Below are 15,849 nucleotides of genomic sequence, written 5' to 3' on the forward strand. Positions count from 1 at the left end.
AGAGAGCTTTTTATAAGATCCTATAAGGTTTTTACCAATGTTTCATTGACACATTACATGTTTTTCAATAGCATATTTATGCTAAGTCTTACTACAAAACTAGACATTAATGTAGGGAGATAAACTGCCATTTTTTTTTTTAAACTGCAAAAACTTTACAGTCTAAAATGGGGCAATTTCCATTTGAATGAAGAAAAAATTTAGAAATGAGCTTTCCTTCTTATACCTTGGGATATATCTTGGGATTAAAAAGACATGAAAAATTCCAAACATAAACAAAATTATATATAAAATAGAATATATAACAGTGGTTTCTGAAGATGAAAAATAATTATGTATAATTTTATAAGTAACGAAGTTTCAAAAGCTGAATAAAGTTAACAGTGTTTCCCAATAAATGTAACTATAAAAACTGGCATGACAAAATGAAAAACTTGCCAATACATAAAAAGAAAGCAAGAAACATTATCAAAGAACTATCCTTCCAGTAATGTTCTCAGTCCTAAGAAATGTGTTAACTGATGTTTTTCAAACATTCACGATCAGATATTCCATGTTACATATTATATTCAAAACACAGAAACAAATGGGAAGCTAGTCAATACATTTAATAAAGGAACTATAACTTCGGGATCAAAAATTAGAAATTATTTAAAAAATTTAATTATGTACAAAGTCCCTTTCATGCAAGATAAAATTCCTAGGTAACTGAATTCTAAAAGTTCTTTGGTAAACTCTACATAGGAAGGTCACTTCTAATTTTTTTTATATTATATAACAATAAAATAACCTCTAAAGTACCATTAAGATAGAATACATTTTAAAGAAAAATTTGTTGAAAAGGTATTATGCTATAGTGCTAGTATATAATTAAAACAGCTTAACTATTACCAGCTGATTAAATTAAAACACACAAATACAGAAGTAAATAATTAATTCTCCATTAACAAAGAGGCCTTTGCTCAAGAATAAACCACCTTATTTAAAAAATAACCAGAAGTGTAACAGTCAGCCAAGTTAATATGATTAAACAGGGTTCAATTTACAACATGCAGACAATACAGATATTGCTTCTAAGAATTTCTGAAATTTAATTTTACTATATAATGAAAATTATCACTTAAAAAAAAGTAAATATATTCTTGCTGTCTAGAAATTCACCTAATTTCTAGAATACGTAGTAGGGGGTTTTGGAGAAATAAGTAATACAATAATAGTATAAACAAAAATTTTGGATTTAAATCAAAGATTAAATTAATTCTCTTTTTATAAAATGGTGTTTCTCAAACCTTTAAAAATCTTTAGAGAATATTCAAATTTTTGTAACCAAAAACTTTAGTTTGATTATGTCCTCAAAGTTGGACTTTGTCAAACTTTTGTCCATGATTTTTAAACTTTGAAAACCTTAGATTGAGTAATTTATTTCAAAGTATATTCATAAAAACAATCAAAAGGAATAATATAAAGTACTCTTCATGGCTCATTTTTACTTGGGGGAAGGTGTCCTAGAAAATTCCCATTTAACCCAAGGATAGTGCAGATTACAGACTAAAAGAGTTAATCTTTTAGAGAAACATTACTTTGAAATTTGGGGTCTTAAAAATGTGAGGAGGATGGAATAAAGGTAGAAAAAAATACAAATAACACTCTAAGGGAAATAAAAACTTAAAAATGGGAGTATAAAATTGTACTGTTTATGGTATAAATTGAACCCTGCTTTATTTTAAAGTAAAGCAAAAATGAAAATTAATAGAATAATTCACACTGTAAGTCAGAAGAAGAACTGCAATCCCAATTCAACTGATTTTTAATAATTGTTGCCCCAATGAGTTAAGAAGACACAGAGCCCAAGAGATTATTTAGGAAAGGAATAACAAATTAATATATTCGAAATACAATGCATTAGATAATTTTTTTGGTGTTGAGTTAGCATTGCATATAGCAAGGATTAGAAACAAAATAGAAATTTCTATTTCCTACCTATATCACTGGCTACCATCTTGGAAAACTTTCTGCTTTTGGTCTTCACTGAAAATAATATTTTGATATAAAATGTCAAAATCTATTCAAAGTAAACTAAATGAATTAAATATAATTAAAAGAAAATACTTTAAAATAAAGATACTATACCCTTTTCTATAAAATTATTCATTTTTTGTTCATCATCTGAATTGTGTGGTGATGAAGAACCTACACAAATGAAGACAATGGAAGGAACAGGCACATAGTCAGTCACGAACACTGAGCTGTCACAGACAAAAGTACAAACAAAATAATCTGGTAACTTCTAAAACAAATTTCCCCACTACTGGACACAGGGACATGTCATTTATATAGTTAATAACATTCTTAAAATAGCACAGTAAGAATGACAGTCGGTAGTGCATTATCTTTACAATGCACCAATCCCTAGTATATATAAATATTAACTCTAACCTATAAAAATTTTTCCATGTTACAACCACTTGGTCAAATCCTGATATGTATGTTAGAGAACACATAAAAATACGAATAGAGGTTAATTTTTTTTTAAAGAAAATGTAAAAATTCTTGATATTAGTTAACTGAAGAAGGTTTATCTGGTAGAACTAAGAATCCTGTTCAAGTATTATACTGGCACAATTTATTTTAAAGTTAGTTTTCTAGATATAAACTTCAAAATAACATATAAATTCTACTATTACCATAGAGATCTTTAATATACTGAGGATAGTACTTCTAAGATTTTGTCATTTTTCTTTTAAAAAGGTGTTTCTAATTTTTCATAGTATTTTTTAAATTTCAAACACATATCTTTTACTATAAATGCAATTCTGAGTAATATTCTAATTGACTTTTATCAGAGTTAAACCACCTATTCTTTATAATACAGTTAAAATATCTCATTCATTAAATTTTTCAATTGCTCCAGCTGTAAGTAAATCATTCCTCTTCCTTTGAATTACCATAATACTTTATTTGTATACTTCTGATGTTAATCATTTGATACCTTATATTTTAAGTTTACACACATCTGATCTTTCTCACTGGACTGAACTTCTGAAAAGCTGGGCCTCCATATGATTGTATGCCCTTTGCACTCAGTGGGGTGTTTTGCCTGCAGAAATCTCTAAGTAAACATTTGCCAAATGAATAAGGGTTTTCTGGTAGGAGCAAATATCTAAGACATAACTGACAGTAAATAAAAAGGTCTGTGTGTGTGTGTGTGTGTGTGTGTGTGTGTGTGTGTGTCTGTCTGTCTGTCTGTCTGTCTGTCTCAGTGAAAGTACCAAACCCTAATAAATAAGGTTAAAATTTGCCACAAAATCACTTTTTCTTTGGCCCGGTGGAAAATATCTTTGAGGTCTCTTCACAGACCAAGTAAAACCTGCCAACATTGGCAGGATCCAATTACTTTTATAATAACTTAAAAGGTTATTCTTTAAAAAACAAGTAATTTTTGCTAAATAGCCATTTATAGATCCTCAAAAATCCTATATAAAAAAAACACATAAGTAACAATGAGCTCAGTAACATTTTAGAAATAGAAATAGCTATACTTATTTTTCATATAAATGTAATTCAGATTTAAACAAGATAATGGTTATAAGATGCATCTATTTTTTAAAATATCACTGTCATCTCTGGTACTGAAGAGACACATGAATGTATAAAATTTACTAATACTTGTTTTACTTAACATACTGAATATTAGAGCAATAGCAAGATAAAATATCTAAACATAAATATAAAATAATAAAAATGTTTAGTATTTCCAACCTAAAAATAGGCAACATAAGCCGTAAATAAAAATAAAACAAGCAGATTTACAGATTTATTGTTCCCTTAACTCAAAATGCCTACCACTGGTTGTCATACTTCTGTGATTGCTCATGAAAAACTTCCAACTATGTTTTCAGCATATCCTACTTGAATATATTTACCAAATTAATATGATTAAACAAACACAGAAAATACCTACAGCTTTTTATTTTTCTCTAGGGTACCTGGCAACTCCTGAAGGCATCATTTAATTTATATCATGGTCTGTGGGGCTCTGGATGTCTTTCAATTCGAAATAACCTAACAAATGTTTATCATTTTAACGTACATACACATACATGCATAAATACACACACATGCACACATACGCACACATATATTTTAGATGCAGTACTAAAAAAATTCCAACACTACTAAAGTGTTCATTGAAGCGATCTGAGTTCTTTGAGATAAAGATGAAATGGAGATAGCAGAAATAATTTTGTGTTAACTCAGGATGGTAGAATTTTCTATTTCAAAGAGACTCTTGGTTTATTCAAAAATAAATGTGAAAGGCAAATTATTTTTTAATAGAGCTTTGATACTGACTAAACTATTGAGATCACAAATCTTGATTGAGATTTAAAATCTTTTCAAAAAAGGGTCTGTTTATATGTAGTATATTGAGTAAACACACTAGTTTTGATAAAGGGCATATCGCTACTTTTCATTTCCGTAACAGTGATCTTCCTTTAAGTATTTATAAGGGACTCACTTGAACTTCCAACCCACTGTGATACATTTCCTTCTCTCTCATTAATACAGTTTTCTATTAACTATATTGGTTTTAAGGATCTATATTGTATCATTTAACTATTTGTCATTATTATTTCCCACTGTACTGCAGAAAGTATTTGAGGCTAGTAATTTGGTTTTAATAACATGATCCCTTTGTGGCTCTTCAGATTTACCTCAAACTCACTCCCATCCATTTTTCTTTTTCAACCATCCTAAATTAGAATTTGCATGTGTCGGTGAGAAGAATGATAATAAACTCTTCCTTTATTTCCTTATTATAAGGCTGACAGGAGTAAAAGTAAAAAAGTTACAAATGTACAAAGAGTAAGACAATTGGCCTATGATACTGGGCCTAAATTTCTATTAACTATTTAAAAACAGGCTGTAATAATGGTGTGCAAGGAGTAGCTTTCCAGAATTTTATTCTAGTTTTTATTATACTTCCTAGTCCTTATGCATGACTGACATCTATCTCCTGCTATATGAAACACATCTCAGACACAACTATAGTCTGCTGAAGTTTGATTTGTTTTTGTAAAAGTAGCTTTTCCTGCTGATATGCAGGAATAGTTATAATTCTTCAGAGAATGCTTATATTTTTCAGAGTGTAATCAAAGACTAAACTAAATAAACTAAGAGTTTTATATCTGGAGATAAGAATTTGTGACTTATCAATGATTTCTGAGGTCACAATTTTTATTTACTTTGCATTTCAAACTCACAGAGAGAACAATAAAATACGTAGTGCATTATAAATTTTTCTGCGTGAAAACTATACTGGATGGATCTTGAGGTTATCATGGTAAGTGAAATACGTCAGATAAAAAAAGTTGAGAACCATATGATTTCACTTGTATGTGGAATATAAAAATGAAAGCAACAAATGAACAATACAAACAAAAACTCGTAGACACAGACAACGGTTTAGTGGTGACCAGAGGAAAAGGAGGAAGGGAGGAGTAGATAAGTATAAAGGGGTGAAATACGTGGTGACCGAAGAAATTTAACTTTGGTGGTGAACACACAATGCAATATACTTATGACATATTATTGAACTGTATACTTGAAACCTATATAATTTTATTAACCAACGTCACCTCAATAAATTTAATTAAAAAAAATACTGTCTTTTCAAATGGAACAAAGAGCACAATATATTTGAAAACACTGATTTTTTAAAAACTTATTTATTTAAATTAGTTTCAAGTATACAGTACATTGGTTAGACATCTACATAGTTCATAAAATGATCCCCCCAATTGCTCCCTCTCCCTCCCCTGCCCTCCACCTAGCCAATGTATTAATACTAACTGCATTCCCTATGCTGTGCTCCTCATCTCCATGACCATCTATCAACTACTAATTTGTATTTCTTTAACCCTTCACCCCATTCTCCCAGCCCCCAACTCCCTCCCCTCTGTCCGTAACCAAAGTGTCCACTATATTTGTGAGCCTGTTTTTGATAAGTTTGTCCTTTTTGTTCCTTAGATTCTGCATATACGTGAAATCATATGGTATTTATCTTTCTGTCTGACTTGTTTCACTCAGCATAAGAATCTCTAGGTCTATCTATGTTGTTGCAAATGGTAGAATTTCATTTTTTTTTTTTAATGGCTGAGTAATATTCCATTGTATATATGAACCATAATTTCTTTAATCAATCTTCTGTTGATGGGCATTTAGAATGCTTCCATATCTTGGCTATTGTAAATTGTGCTGTCATGAATATTGGGGTGCATAGATCTTTACGAATTATTGTTTTGGTTTTCTTTGGATAAATACCCAGAAGTGCAATTGCTGAGTCAAAAGGTATATCCATTTTTAATTTTTTGAGAACACTAAATGATGTTTGAGTTTCTCTGGTGCAAAGAAAATTTGGAGGGCTTTTATCTTTATGTGTTTCTTTTACCTTTATATACTTAAATACACTTATATACTTATCTACAATTACCTCTTGCTGGGTTATTCTAAACTGCTAGATGTACATACCTATTGAAAGTTTGGCTTTGGATAAAAGGAGTATTAATTTACTTGGCCTGAATCTTGTTAAAATACTTTTAATGGTCATTTAATATATTAAAAGATAATATGTTGCATGTTATTCAGTTTGGCTTATAGTCTTAACATATTGACAAATGCATTTACAAGGCCTTTAGGGAAGGTAAGAATATCAGAAGTGTATCGTATGATATCAGAAGAAAAACAGCAATAATTAAAGATATTATAATTCTAAATTCTAAATGCAGAAATAACTCTAGTCCTGTGAGATGGGTAATATAGTTACTTGCTTCATATTATTCATTCAAATTTATTCTACTAATGTTCAGACTTAATAGCAGGTATTAAATAAGTGAGTCCTATGGCTCCATGTTTTATTAATTCGATGAGCAAATTTAAATATAAAATTTCAAGATTAAGAAAAATGGCAGTTATAATTACAAAGTCAACTTTATTAAAGATTAGCAATGTTTCAATCCACTGAAAACATAATAAATTCAGGATCCTCTTAATTTTTAAGGAGGCTCAAAAGATACTAAAAGTAACGTTCCCCTAAAAATATTTATAAATAAGTTGCCTATATATAAACGAGAAAGGACAACTTCAACATAGCTATAAAATTATATCAGATATTATACTGATTAAAAATAAGAACAAATATAACCAGTCTACAATTATTCTAATTGTCTACAGTCACCATCAGTATGTTAAAAATCTTTCATAATATTTAAATAAACATTATTCAATGAGTAGAGTACTATCCTATCATATGATGACAGGCACACCTAAAGCAAAGACAAGATTGTAGTTTCTAAACCATTTGATTCAATGATAAGAAGTAAAATATATTTTTCCTAAAAAAGCATAAATAATAGGAAGCTAAGTAAACAGTTATGACTCTTATCTATCAGGTAACAGCTGTGGATTTCTATCTAGGACATTTCTTTTCAATGAGAAAGCGAGCAAAACACTTATGATTTTAAGAATAAATATGTGACATAAAAGTTCCTTGTAGGTGTATTTTAAATGCTTATCTACAAAAAGAAATATTGATATGTTATATTGGTTTATGTAGAATTATAGTTATTAATAAAATAAGAAACAAATTACCTGAAGTTGGAGATTTGCAGCGATCCTCCGGGATTACAGAGCCTTCACTAATGTCACACAGACCTGCTAAAAAAACAAAATCAAAAATCGAATCACACCACAAATGTATATAAGTGCAGTTTTATCTCCTATTTATAGTACGTATTTAATGACTGTCCATTTTAAAAGAAAACCCAGAAGATCAGCATTGATATTATGCTCATTAGTTTTGAAATAGGAACATAGGAAATTTTTGATATTAAAACACTTCAAACTAATACAGCAGTCATTGCTTAAACTAAGAAACAGGATTTTCAAGAGATAATTTGACATTCTTCAGGGACATTAGACATAGGCAGGACTTTGTTTAAAATAAGCAATTTGAAGGGCATATGATATATTTATTGAATTTCTCTTGAGGGAGAATAAATATTGGTAATAAATTTAGTTATTTTATATCACAAGAACCTTCAACTCAAACCTCAAAATGGTTTGTCTCAAACACCTCCCTTAAATACTTTTGAATAATAATATACTTTGTCTCAAACACCTCCCTTAAATACTTTTGACTAATAATATACTTTGTCTCAAACACCTCCCTTAAATACTTTTGAATAATAATATACTTTGTACCTCCATATCTGCAATTTTAAAATATTGCATCTTACTTATCTTGTAGAGCTATACCTCTTAAAAACTATACCATCACATTAAAAAAGGAAAAAAAATCTAAAGAAATATTTTCTTTTTACAGATATGTGAATTATGTAAAACTAATCTTATCTTACAGGATGGCCTAAATTCTCAGGGGAAAACATAGCAAGGTATTTTATGCTGTAGGCAAGAACTGCAAGACAGGGTAAATGCAGAGTAGACAATTAGTATGGATATTAATTTGCTTGGTGATTGAAACGAAAAGAATTCCTACAAATTCTTTAAAAATTACAAATAAACAAACACACATCAAAAGTTTGGCATAGGCGGGCAACACACCAGGGGCTGCACGTCTGGGCTTCTGAAGTTAGATATCACATCGACATACGTACATAGATGACCAGTATCTGCTTTGTCATTCCTTTGGTAGAAGACATGACGTCACAATCTTTACAGTCACCAAGAAAGTTTTTCAGTAATATTTTCAGAGAACACTGAGTGCTAAATTGGGTTAATAAGAAGTGTTTTCTATTTTGAACTATATATTATTTGTCTCTATTGAGAAAGTTTTTGAATGACAACCAGTAGTTTTCTTTTTAAATTTCATCAAACTAATGATTCTGGAAAAAATAAAATCCTGATTTTTATAGTTCTAAGATGAAAGATATAGGTATGTATTTAATCTTTGACAAAATATTTATTTATATAAATGACAGGTCTTTAAATAGTAGTGATATATGGTAACAACCTAAGTATCCACCAATGGATGCAAGGATAAAGAAAACGTGGGGGGTGTGTGTGTGTGTGTGAACATACATATATACATACATACACATATATACACACACAAATATTCAGTCACTAAAAAAATGCAATTTTGCCATTTGCAAATACATGGATGGACCTTGAGGGCACTGTGCTAAATGATGTAAGTCAGGAAGAGGAAGACAAATATCTTATGATCTCACTTATACGTGGAATCTAAAACAACAAAAACAACAAAATGAAAAAAGAATCAAAAGAGCAAGCTCATAGATACAAAGAACAGATTGGTAGTTGCCAGAGGCGAGGGGATGGGAGAATGGGAGAAATGGGTGAAAGGGGTCAAAAGGTACAAACTTCCAGTTATAAAATAAGTAAGTCCTGAGGCATAATGTACAACATGGCAACTATAGTTAATAATTCTGTGTTGCATATTTGAAAGTTGTTAATAGACCTTAAAAGTTTTTTCCATAAGAAAAAAAATTTTTTTTAACTCTGTAAGGTGAGAGATATTAACTAGACTTACTGTGGGGATCAATGTATACAAATCATTATGTTGTACACCTGAAACTAATGTTATATGTCAATTATACCTCAATAAAAAAAATAAAAAGTAGTGATAACATACTCCAGTATTACAATGAACCTCGTACTGAATAAAATTAATTGATTTTAAAAATTTAAGCCTTTGGTATTTTGTCAACTGCTATTAAAGACTATAAAAAAGTACTATGTGATGTAATTTCAATTCTTAAAATAGCCTAGGAAGAAACATTTAGGAAGCAAAATTGAAGAATGTGATAGAGACTCTTTAATTTATATATTAAATTATTGAATAAGCTGAAAACCCCTTCAATGCCTTTCACTGACTCAGGGTAAAAGTAGAAGTCCAACCCTCCATGACTGTCTATGTCCCATAAAACTATGGGATATCCCATTACCTCTCTCCTCCACCTACTGCTCCACCTCCCTCATTCTTTCTACTCCAGCCGCAATTACTTCTTGTTGTACCTTGAACTCACCAGGTATACTGCTTCAGAGCCACTGTACTTGCTCTGCTCTGCTTGAAACTTTCTACAGACATCCTCATAGATAACAGCTCTCTCATTTCCTTTAAATCTTTACTCAAAAGTCATCTGGATACTCTATTTAAAATTTAACACTCCTGTAATGGATATTTCAAATTCCCTCTTATTTAATTATTTTTCCCTTTAGCATTATTACACAATTTCCTATATATTACTTTTCTTAATAGTCATCTATTCCAATAGAATGTGAGTTCCATGAGGACAGAGATTTCCGTCTGTTTTATCACTCAATAGCGCACAACACATGGGGTAAGTGCTCAATAAATGTGTTGCATAATTGAATGAATATATATGAAAGAATTTCATAGCATCTAATCTATCTTGTTATTGCCAGATTCCCTTCAACAAATATTTCTAGCAATATAGTTATCTAGGCTTTGCCCAAATGTATCCTAACAACATTAGCCAGCTGGTGATCATCCACATATACTAAGTACTTGTTATGTGCCAAGTGCTGTTCTAAGTGCTTGACCACAGTCAAAGGGGTAGACAGAATTATCCTCATTTATAGAAGAAACTGGGACACTAAATGTTTTAGGTACCTTATTAGCGACATACCTAATTACTTCTAGAGACAATCAACTTCATGGTCATTATCTGAGATACACGCCTTTTCTTTTAAATGTTTAAATAGGAGGCTTCATTTACTATTAACAAAACATAACCATATCCTATTCAACACAATACATTCACTAACTGAGGTACACTACATTAAAGTTAATATCAGGCCACAAGTTGACCCACTAGGTCATATGGTTTAATCCAGGGATTAGCAAATATTTTCTATGAAGGTCCAGATTGCTTTTTGGATAGTAGTTAAAACTACTCAGCTCTAATGTTGTAGCATCAAACCCACAGATGAAACAGATGCAGATAAGCATGGTGCTGGTCCAATAAAACTGATTTGAGAAAATAGGCAGTGAGCCAGATCTGGCCCAAAGAAAGCAGTTTGCTGACTTCTGGTCTAATCAATCTTGCCATCGTCAAACTAGGTATTTAGGTCAGTTCTACCTGTCTGGGTCATTAAAGTATCACAGAATTCTTTATCAAATACTGATTAACTTGAGGAAACATTATGCAACAGGCTTCCATAAGCCATCAAGGTAGTTAAAATGTTAATTTTGGTACAACCTACTTTTAGTAAATTCCTGCTGACTTCTATTGATATCTCTGTTTTCAATATGCACACAAGAGGCATCAGTTACTTAGCAAATGAGTTGAGAATTTTGACTGATTTTTACTTCAAATATACTGATTCACAAAATATTTGACCTTCATCAAATTAGGGCTACCATTTACAAATTCTCTTCACAAATTCCCTTGATATATTTTTATTATTGCTTGGTCTGCCTTACTTACATAATGTAGCTTAGACTTTAATTTCTCTTTATTATTCTTTATACTTCTCAGAGAGAAAAATCATTCTTCTTAATGGAGAACTGAGAAACAAAGTTACTTAGTTCTACATTCTGTTTTTTTAACAATCATTTCAAATCATCCGTAAAGTGGGGTTCTAATGGTTCCTTAACTATGTTTTCACTGTAAATACACATTTTGCTGTATTTCACGTTTTTTAGAAACCAGACTTAATTCAAGGCAATACTTATTGATCTATGCAACATCTGTATCTATCTTTGATTGCACTGCTTATTTCTTATAGTCTCTCTCTCTCTCTCACACACACACACATACACACACACAGAAATTTCAACTAGTACTACTGGACTCCATAGCTAGTTCTCTTTTTCTATCTTACTGAAAATATTGAAGACTTGAAAGTATTAGCAACTGTATAAACAAAAATTTCACTTTTAGAGTGTCCTCTCCATAATTTTTGAAAATACCTTTCCTAAAGTTTACTTACAATACTAAGTAAGCAGTTGTTTTCATGTATTTATCATTTTCACATACTAATTAGATCTTATTTGGGGTTTAGAATTATATTTAGAATAAATATTTCCCTTTTGTGCCCTCCACTGAGTAAAAAACGGCCAGTAAAACAAGACATAGATTATCATGTTAAACTTTTGGTAGAATTTAGACTTTTTGCAGATATATAGGTAGTTAAAATACTTTATCACTACTTGTCTCCTTGATAGTTTCATAATTTTATTATGAAAACACTGTACATATTGTATTTTAATAAGCTATAAAACATTTAAACTTAAACATAATGTTTTATCTTATAAAATATTTTACTTATAAAATATAAATGTTTTATCTTATATAATTATCCTACTCTTTATAAAAATGTATCACCATCTATTGGTAGCAAAAAAGTTTTTCCATTCAAACTGATCTAGTAAAAAGACAGAACAACAATTTTATGAAATTTGAGCTACATTTGAAAAATATATTATGAAATATACAGTTTAGCGAGAATATCATTTTTATATTAATGTGAATAAAGAATTTTAGTGCTAATTATTCTACATTTAATTTTATCTGAAAAAGAAATAATTATATTTTAGAATTAAGGCAAATAATTAGTAAGATATTAAGGCGTATTTTAAAATCTTTTTAAAATTTAAAACATAATCCTAAATATTATTAAAGTGACCATAGTAACAATAAGTAAATATCTTAAACCAATAAAGAAAAGCTCAGATGTTTAGACATAGGAAAACTAACTGCAATACAAAATGAAACAAATAATATAAATGAGATTTACTACAGAATAAAGAAGGATGCAGTGCAATTTAAGAAAAAATATTTTTAAAATTACATTGCACAATTGATCTTTATCCTTGGATAAATTTAGGTATTTCATTTCTATCAAATTTATGTAAACTATGATGAGATATCAAGGAAAAGTAATTAATTTTAGTAATAGTAAAATTTTCACTACAGGTTTGTAGTAAAATTGTTAAAAGTATTTATCTCCTCCCCAAACAGTTCTTCTCTATCATGACAATGTTCTAACCTTGTAACACTAAATACTAGTTTCTCTGCTTTACAAAGAAACTGGATTGGGACACAAATATTTCCATAGCTGTCTGCATATACATATTATGAGATAAATTTAAGTAATGAGTATATTATGTTAGATATAGTGTTTTAATAAGCTTTTAAAAATAAACACAATGAAAAAAAAAACACAATGATTTTACAGACAAAAAACAAACATGCCATGACTTTACTGACATGAAATAAATAACTTACTTAAAAAAGAAGAACGGAGTTTTTTCACAGATTCAGAATATAAGCTAGAAAGGCCGCACATGCAAGAAGTCACACTCAGCATACCTTAGTGAAGCAATGAAAAGCAAAAGGAAAAAAAGGAGACAAAGGTACTAGAATGGTATGGCTGGGACAATTTTTGCTGAAGACAACACATGACAAAATGATCACACACACAAAAATGGAAAAAAAATTCAACCATCAAGCATAAGTGATAGTCAGCCTACGTTGCATCACCTTTTTTTTCTTCTCTCGTGAACTGTGGTACAGGTAAAATGAGCCAATAATGTCATGAGAGCAATTGAGAAGTGAACCTGAGAGAATTTTCATTCTGAGGGACAGAGTCAGGAAGTCAGACCAGAGCTTCCCAGTGCTGCACTGCTCATTAGCATTCCGCTACTGGGTTAAATCTGCCCACAAATCAACCCCTGGTCCAGCAGGGCAAGTCCTGGGAAGACAGGAGCCTGCAGGCCAATTACTGCTAAAGGCCTCATTTATAAGTACCAGAGACCCAGTGCCGTTTTCTGCGTGTGCGATGAGGTTAAAAAAAAAAAAGGTGAGGAGTACTGGTGTAGAAAGCTAACTATACTTGTATTCTATGAGGTATTGGTATTAAAACATTTAAAATCAAGATTAACTACCTAGCAAACACAGAAGAATGCTATAAAGAGAATTCTTAAAGGGTCTGGGTTTGCACTGAATCAAGGCTGAGAACATTATTATTTTCATAGAACAGAAATTTACTTTTGCATCTATTTTTTCACATGAGAAAAGATTCCTTTGAATTAAACAGTTGAAACAATAACTTGTTGGTCTCATAATATCAAATAATAAAAGGAGCAAAACTTTGAAATTAACTTTTGTTCTATAATAATGAGACAAATTTTCCTTTCATTATAATTTTAACTAAAGAAGTCTGACACTGTGGTACTTTCTCAACATTAAATAAAATTCTAGAACATTAAAAACAAAAGCAAAATGTAATAATATAAAACAAAAAAAAGAGGCTCAAACTTTTTACTAGTTTTTAACAGTTTATAAATACAGACTAAGTCAGACAAGCTATTCATTTAACTGAAATACTTATATTCACAGAAGTAACTAACTCAGCATTTATAGAAATCCTAAAACTCAGGATTCTTTTTCTTTTTACCTCCTGAAGGTTGTCGAGATTTACGAGGAGACCGGGGTTCTCTCCGATAAGGATCATTGGAGCCATATAATTCAACAGTGCCCAGGTTGAGGAGTACTGCTTTCTGGAGGTAGTCAACCATCGCTATGCCATTACAATTGCCAAAAACTACCCTGGGAACAGGAAAACAGCAAGTATTTTAGCACAAATAAAGGATTACAAGAAAATGTAGTCTATAAGGCTAAAAAAGAAGCATGATGGGTCTTAGAGAAAATTCCTCTTTGAAACAATACTATCACAGACATAAAAATAGAGGTTACATAGGTCTTCTCATGGAACTATGCGTATCTTCTGCATACATTAATGGTTACAAATCAATACCATTAAAAAATTTGACGTTGGGGATCTGATAAGATAGTCAGGCTTCCCCTCAAGACTACCAAGGAAACCCAGGGTATGCTAGCAGAACCAGTCCCCGACATCAAAGCAGAACCAATGAGAGCAACGCTCATTATTTTCATGTGGTCATTACTGGCCCCCACGATCCTCCCCCTTTGAGGTAGGGATTTTAAAACTTGACCTATTCCTTCCAAAAGAATATCTGATGGCAGCCCTTAAAATACTTTTCATGACAAAAATTTATCATCCTAATGTAGACAAACTGAGAAGAATATGTTTAGATATTTTGAAAGATAAGTGGTCCCCAGCACTGCAGATCTGCACAGTTCTGCTATTGATTCAGGCTTTGTTAAGTGCTCCCAACCCAGATGATCCATTAGCAAATGATGTGGCAGAGCAGTGGAAGACCAACGAAGCCCAAGCCATTGAAACAGCTAGAGCATGGACCAGGCCGTATGCCAGGAACAATATTTAAATCAATCTGATCATCAAGTGTGCATCACTTCTCCAGTTCTGCCAAGACGTCTTCTTTTTCTGTTTGCACTTAATGGACATAGTCTAAGAAACATTACAGCATAAAACCCCAGACACCTTCAGCCCTTTGGTGATTAAATGCACATTAGCTAATCTATGTCTTGTCCTGATTTACTGCTGTAAAGCATGGGCAGTGGCTATAGGTTGCATCGGCATTGTGGTGAAACGTTTAAAAGCAGTAGGGCCTCTCTGCTTTTATTCATTTCCTCAACGTGGTTTAAACATAAAGCACTGTGAATGAAGGTACTTGTCAGGGTTAGCTGCAGGGGTGTGGGTGTTTTTCTTCATTTTATTATTTTTTTTGAGGGGGGAGGTAGTTTTAACTTTATGTGCTCCTTTCCCCCTTTTTATGGTGATCTTAACTGCATTGGTTAAAAGCAGTCAACCTATTCTTTAGATTGTGCTCTCTAGCCAAGTCTAACTTTATTCAGACACTGTAGATAGACCAGCTTAATTGCATAAATCAAAATGGGA

At 31.1% G+C, this 15,849-nt stretch overlaps 1 protein-coding gene and 1 pseudogene across 6 annotated transcripts in view; one reads left to right on the top strand and one right to left on the bottom strand.

Annotated features, from left to right (window-relative positions):
• The window catches only part of STXBP5 (syntaxin binding protein 5), a 150,989-nt gene that overhangs the window by 33,062 nt on the left and 102,078 nt on the right, over positions 1–15,849 (bottom strand). For 2 of the 6 annotated variants that reach the window (XM_039846952.1, XM_039846954.1), the window contains exons 18-21: positions 14,464–14,615; positions 7,648–7,713; positions 2,131–2,190; positions 1,981–2,028 (exon numbers count right to left, since the gene is read on the bottom strand). In XM_039846952.1, coding sequence (XP_039702886.1) covers positions 1,981–2,028; positions 2,131–2,190; positions 7,648–7,713; positions 14,464–14,615 — 326 coding nt within the window. The remainder of the gene's footprint in view (positions 1–1,980; positions 2,029–2,130; positions 2,191–7,647; positions 7,714–14,463; positions 14,616–15,849) is intronic. The other 4 variants (XM_039846953.1, XM_039846955.1, XM_039846957.1 and 1 more) reach the window with 4 other exon arrangements.
• Positions 14,700–15,316, top strand: LOC120589416 (ubiquitin-conjugating enzyme E2 N-like; annotated as a pseudogene).

Source organism: Pteropus medius, unplaced genomic scaffold, assembly GCF_902729225.1.
Source record: "Pteropus medius unplaced genomic scaffold, Ma_sr-lr_union100, whole genome shotgun sequence".
Classification (NCBI taxonomy): Eukaryota; Metazoa; Chordata; class Mammalia; order Chiroptera; family Pteropodidae; genus Pteropus; species Pteropus medius.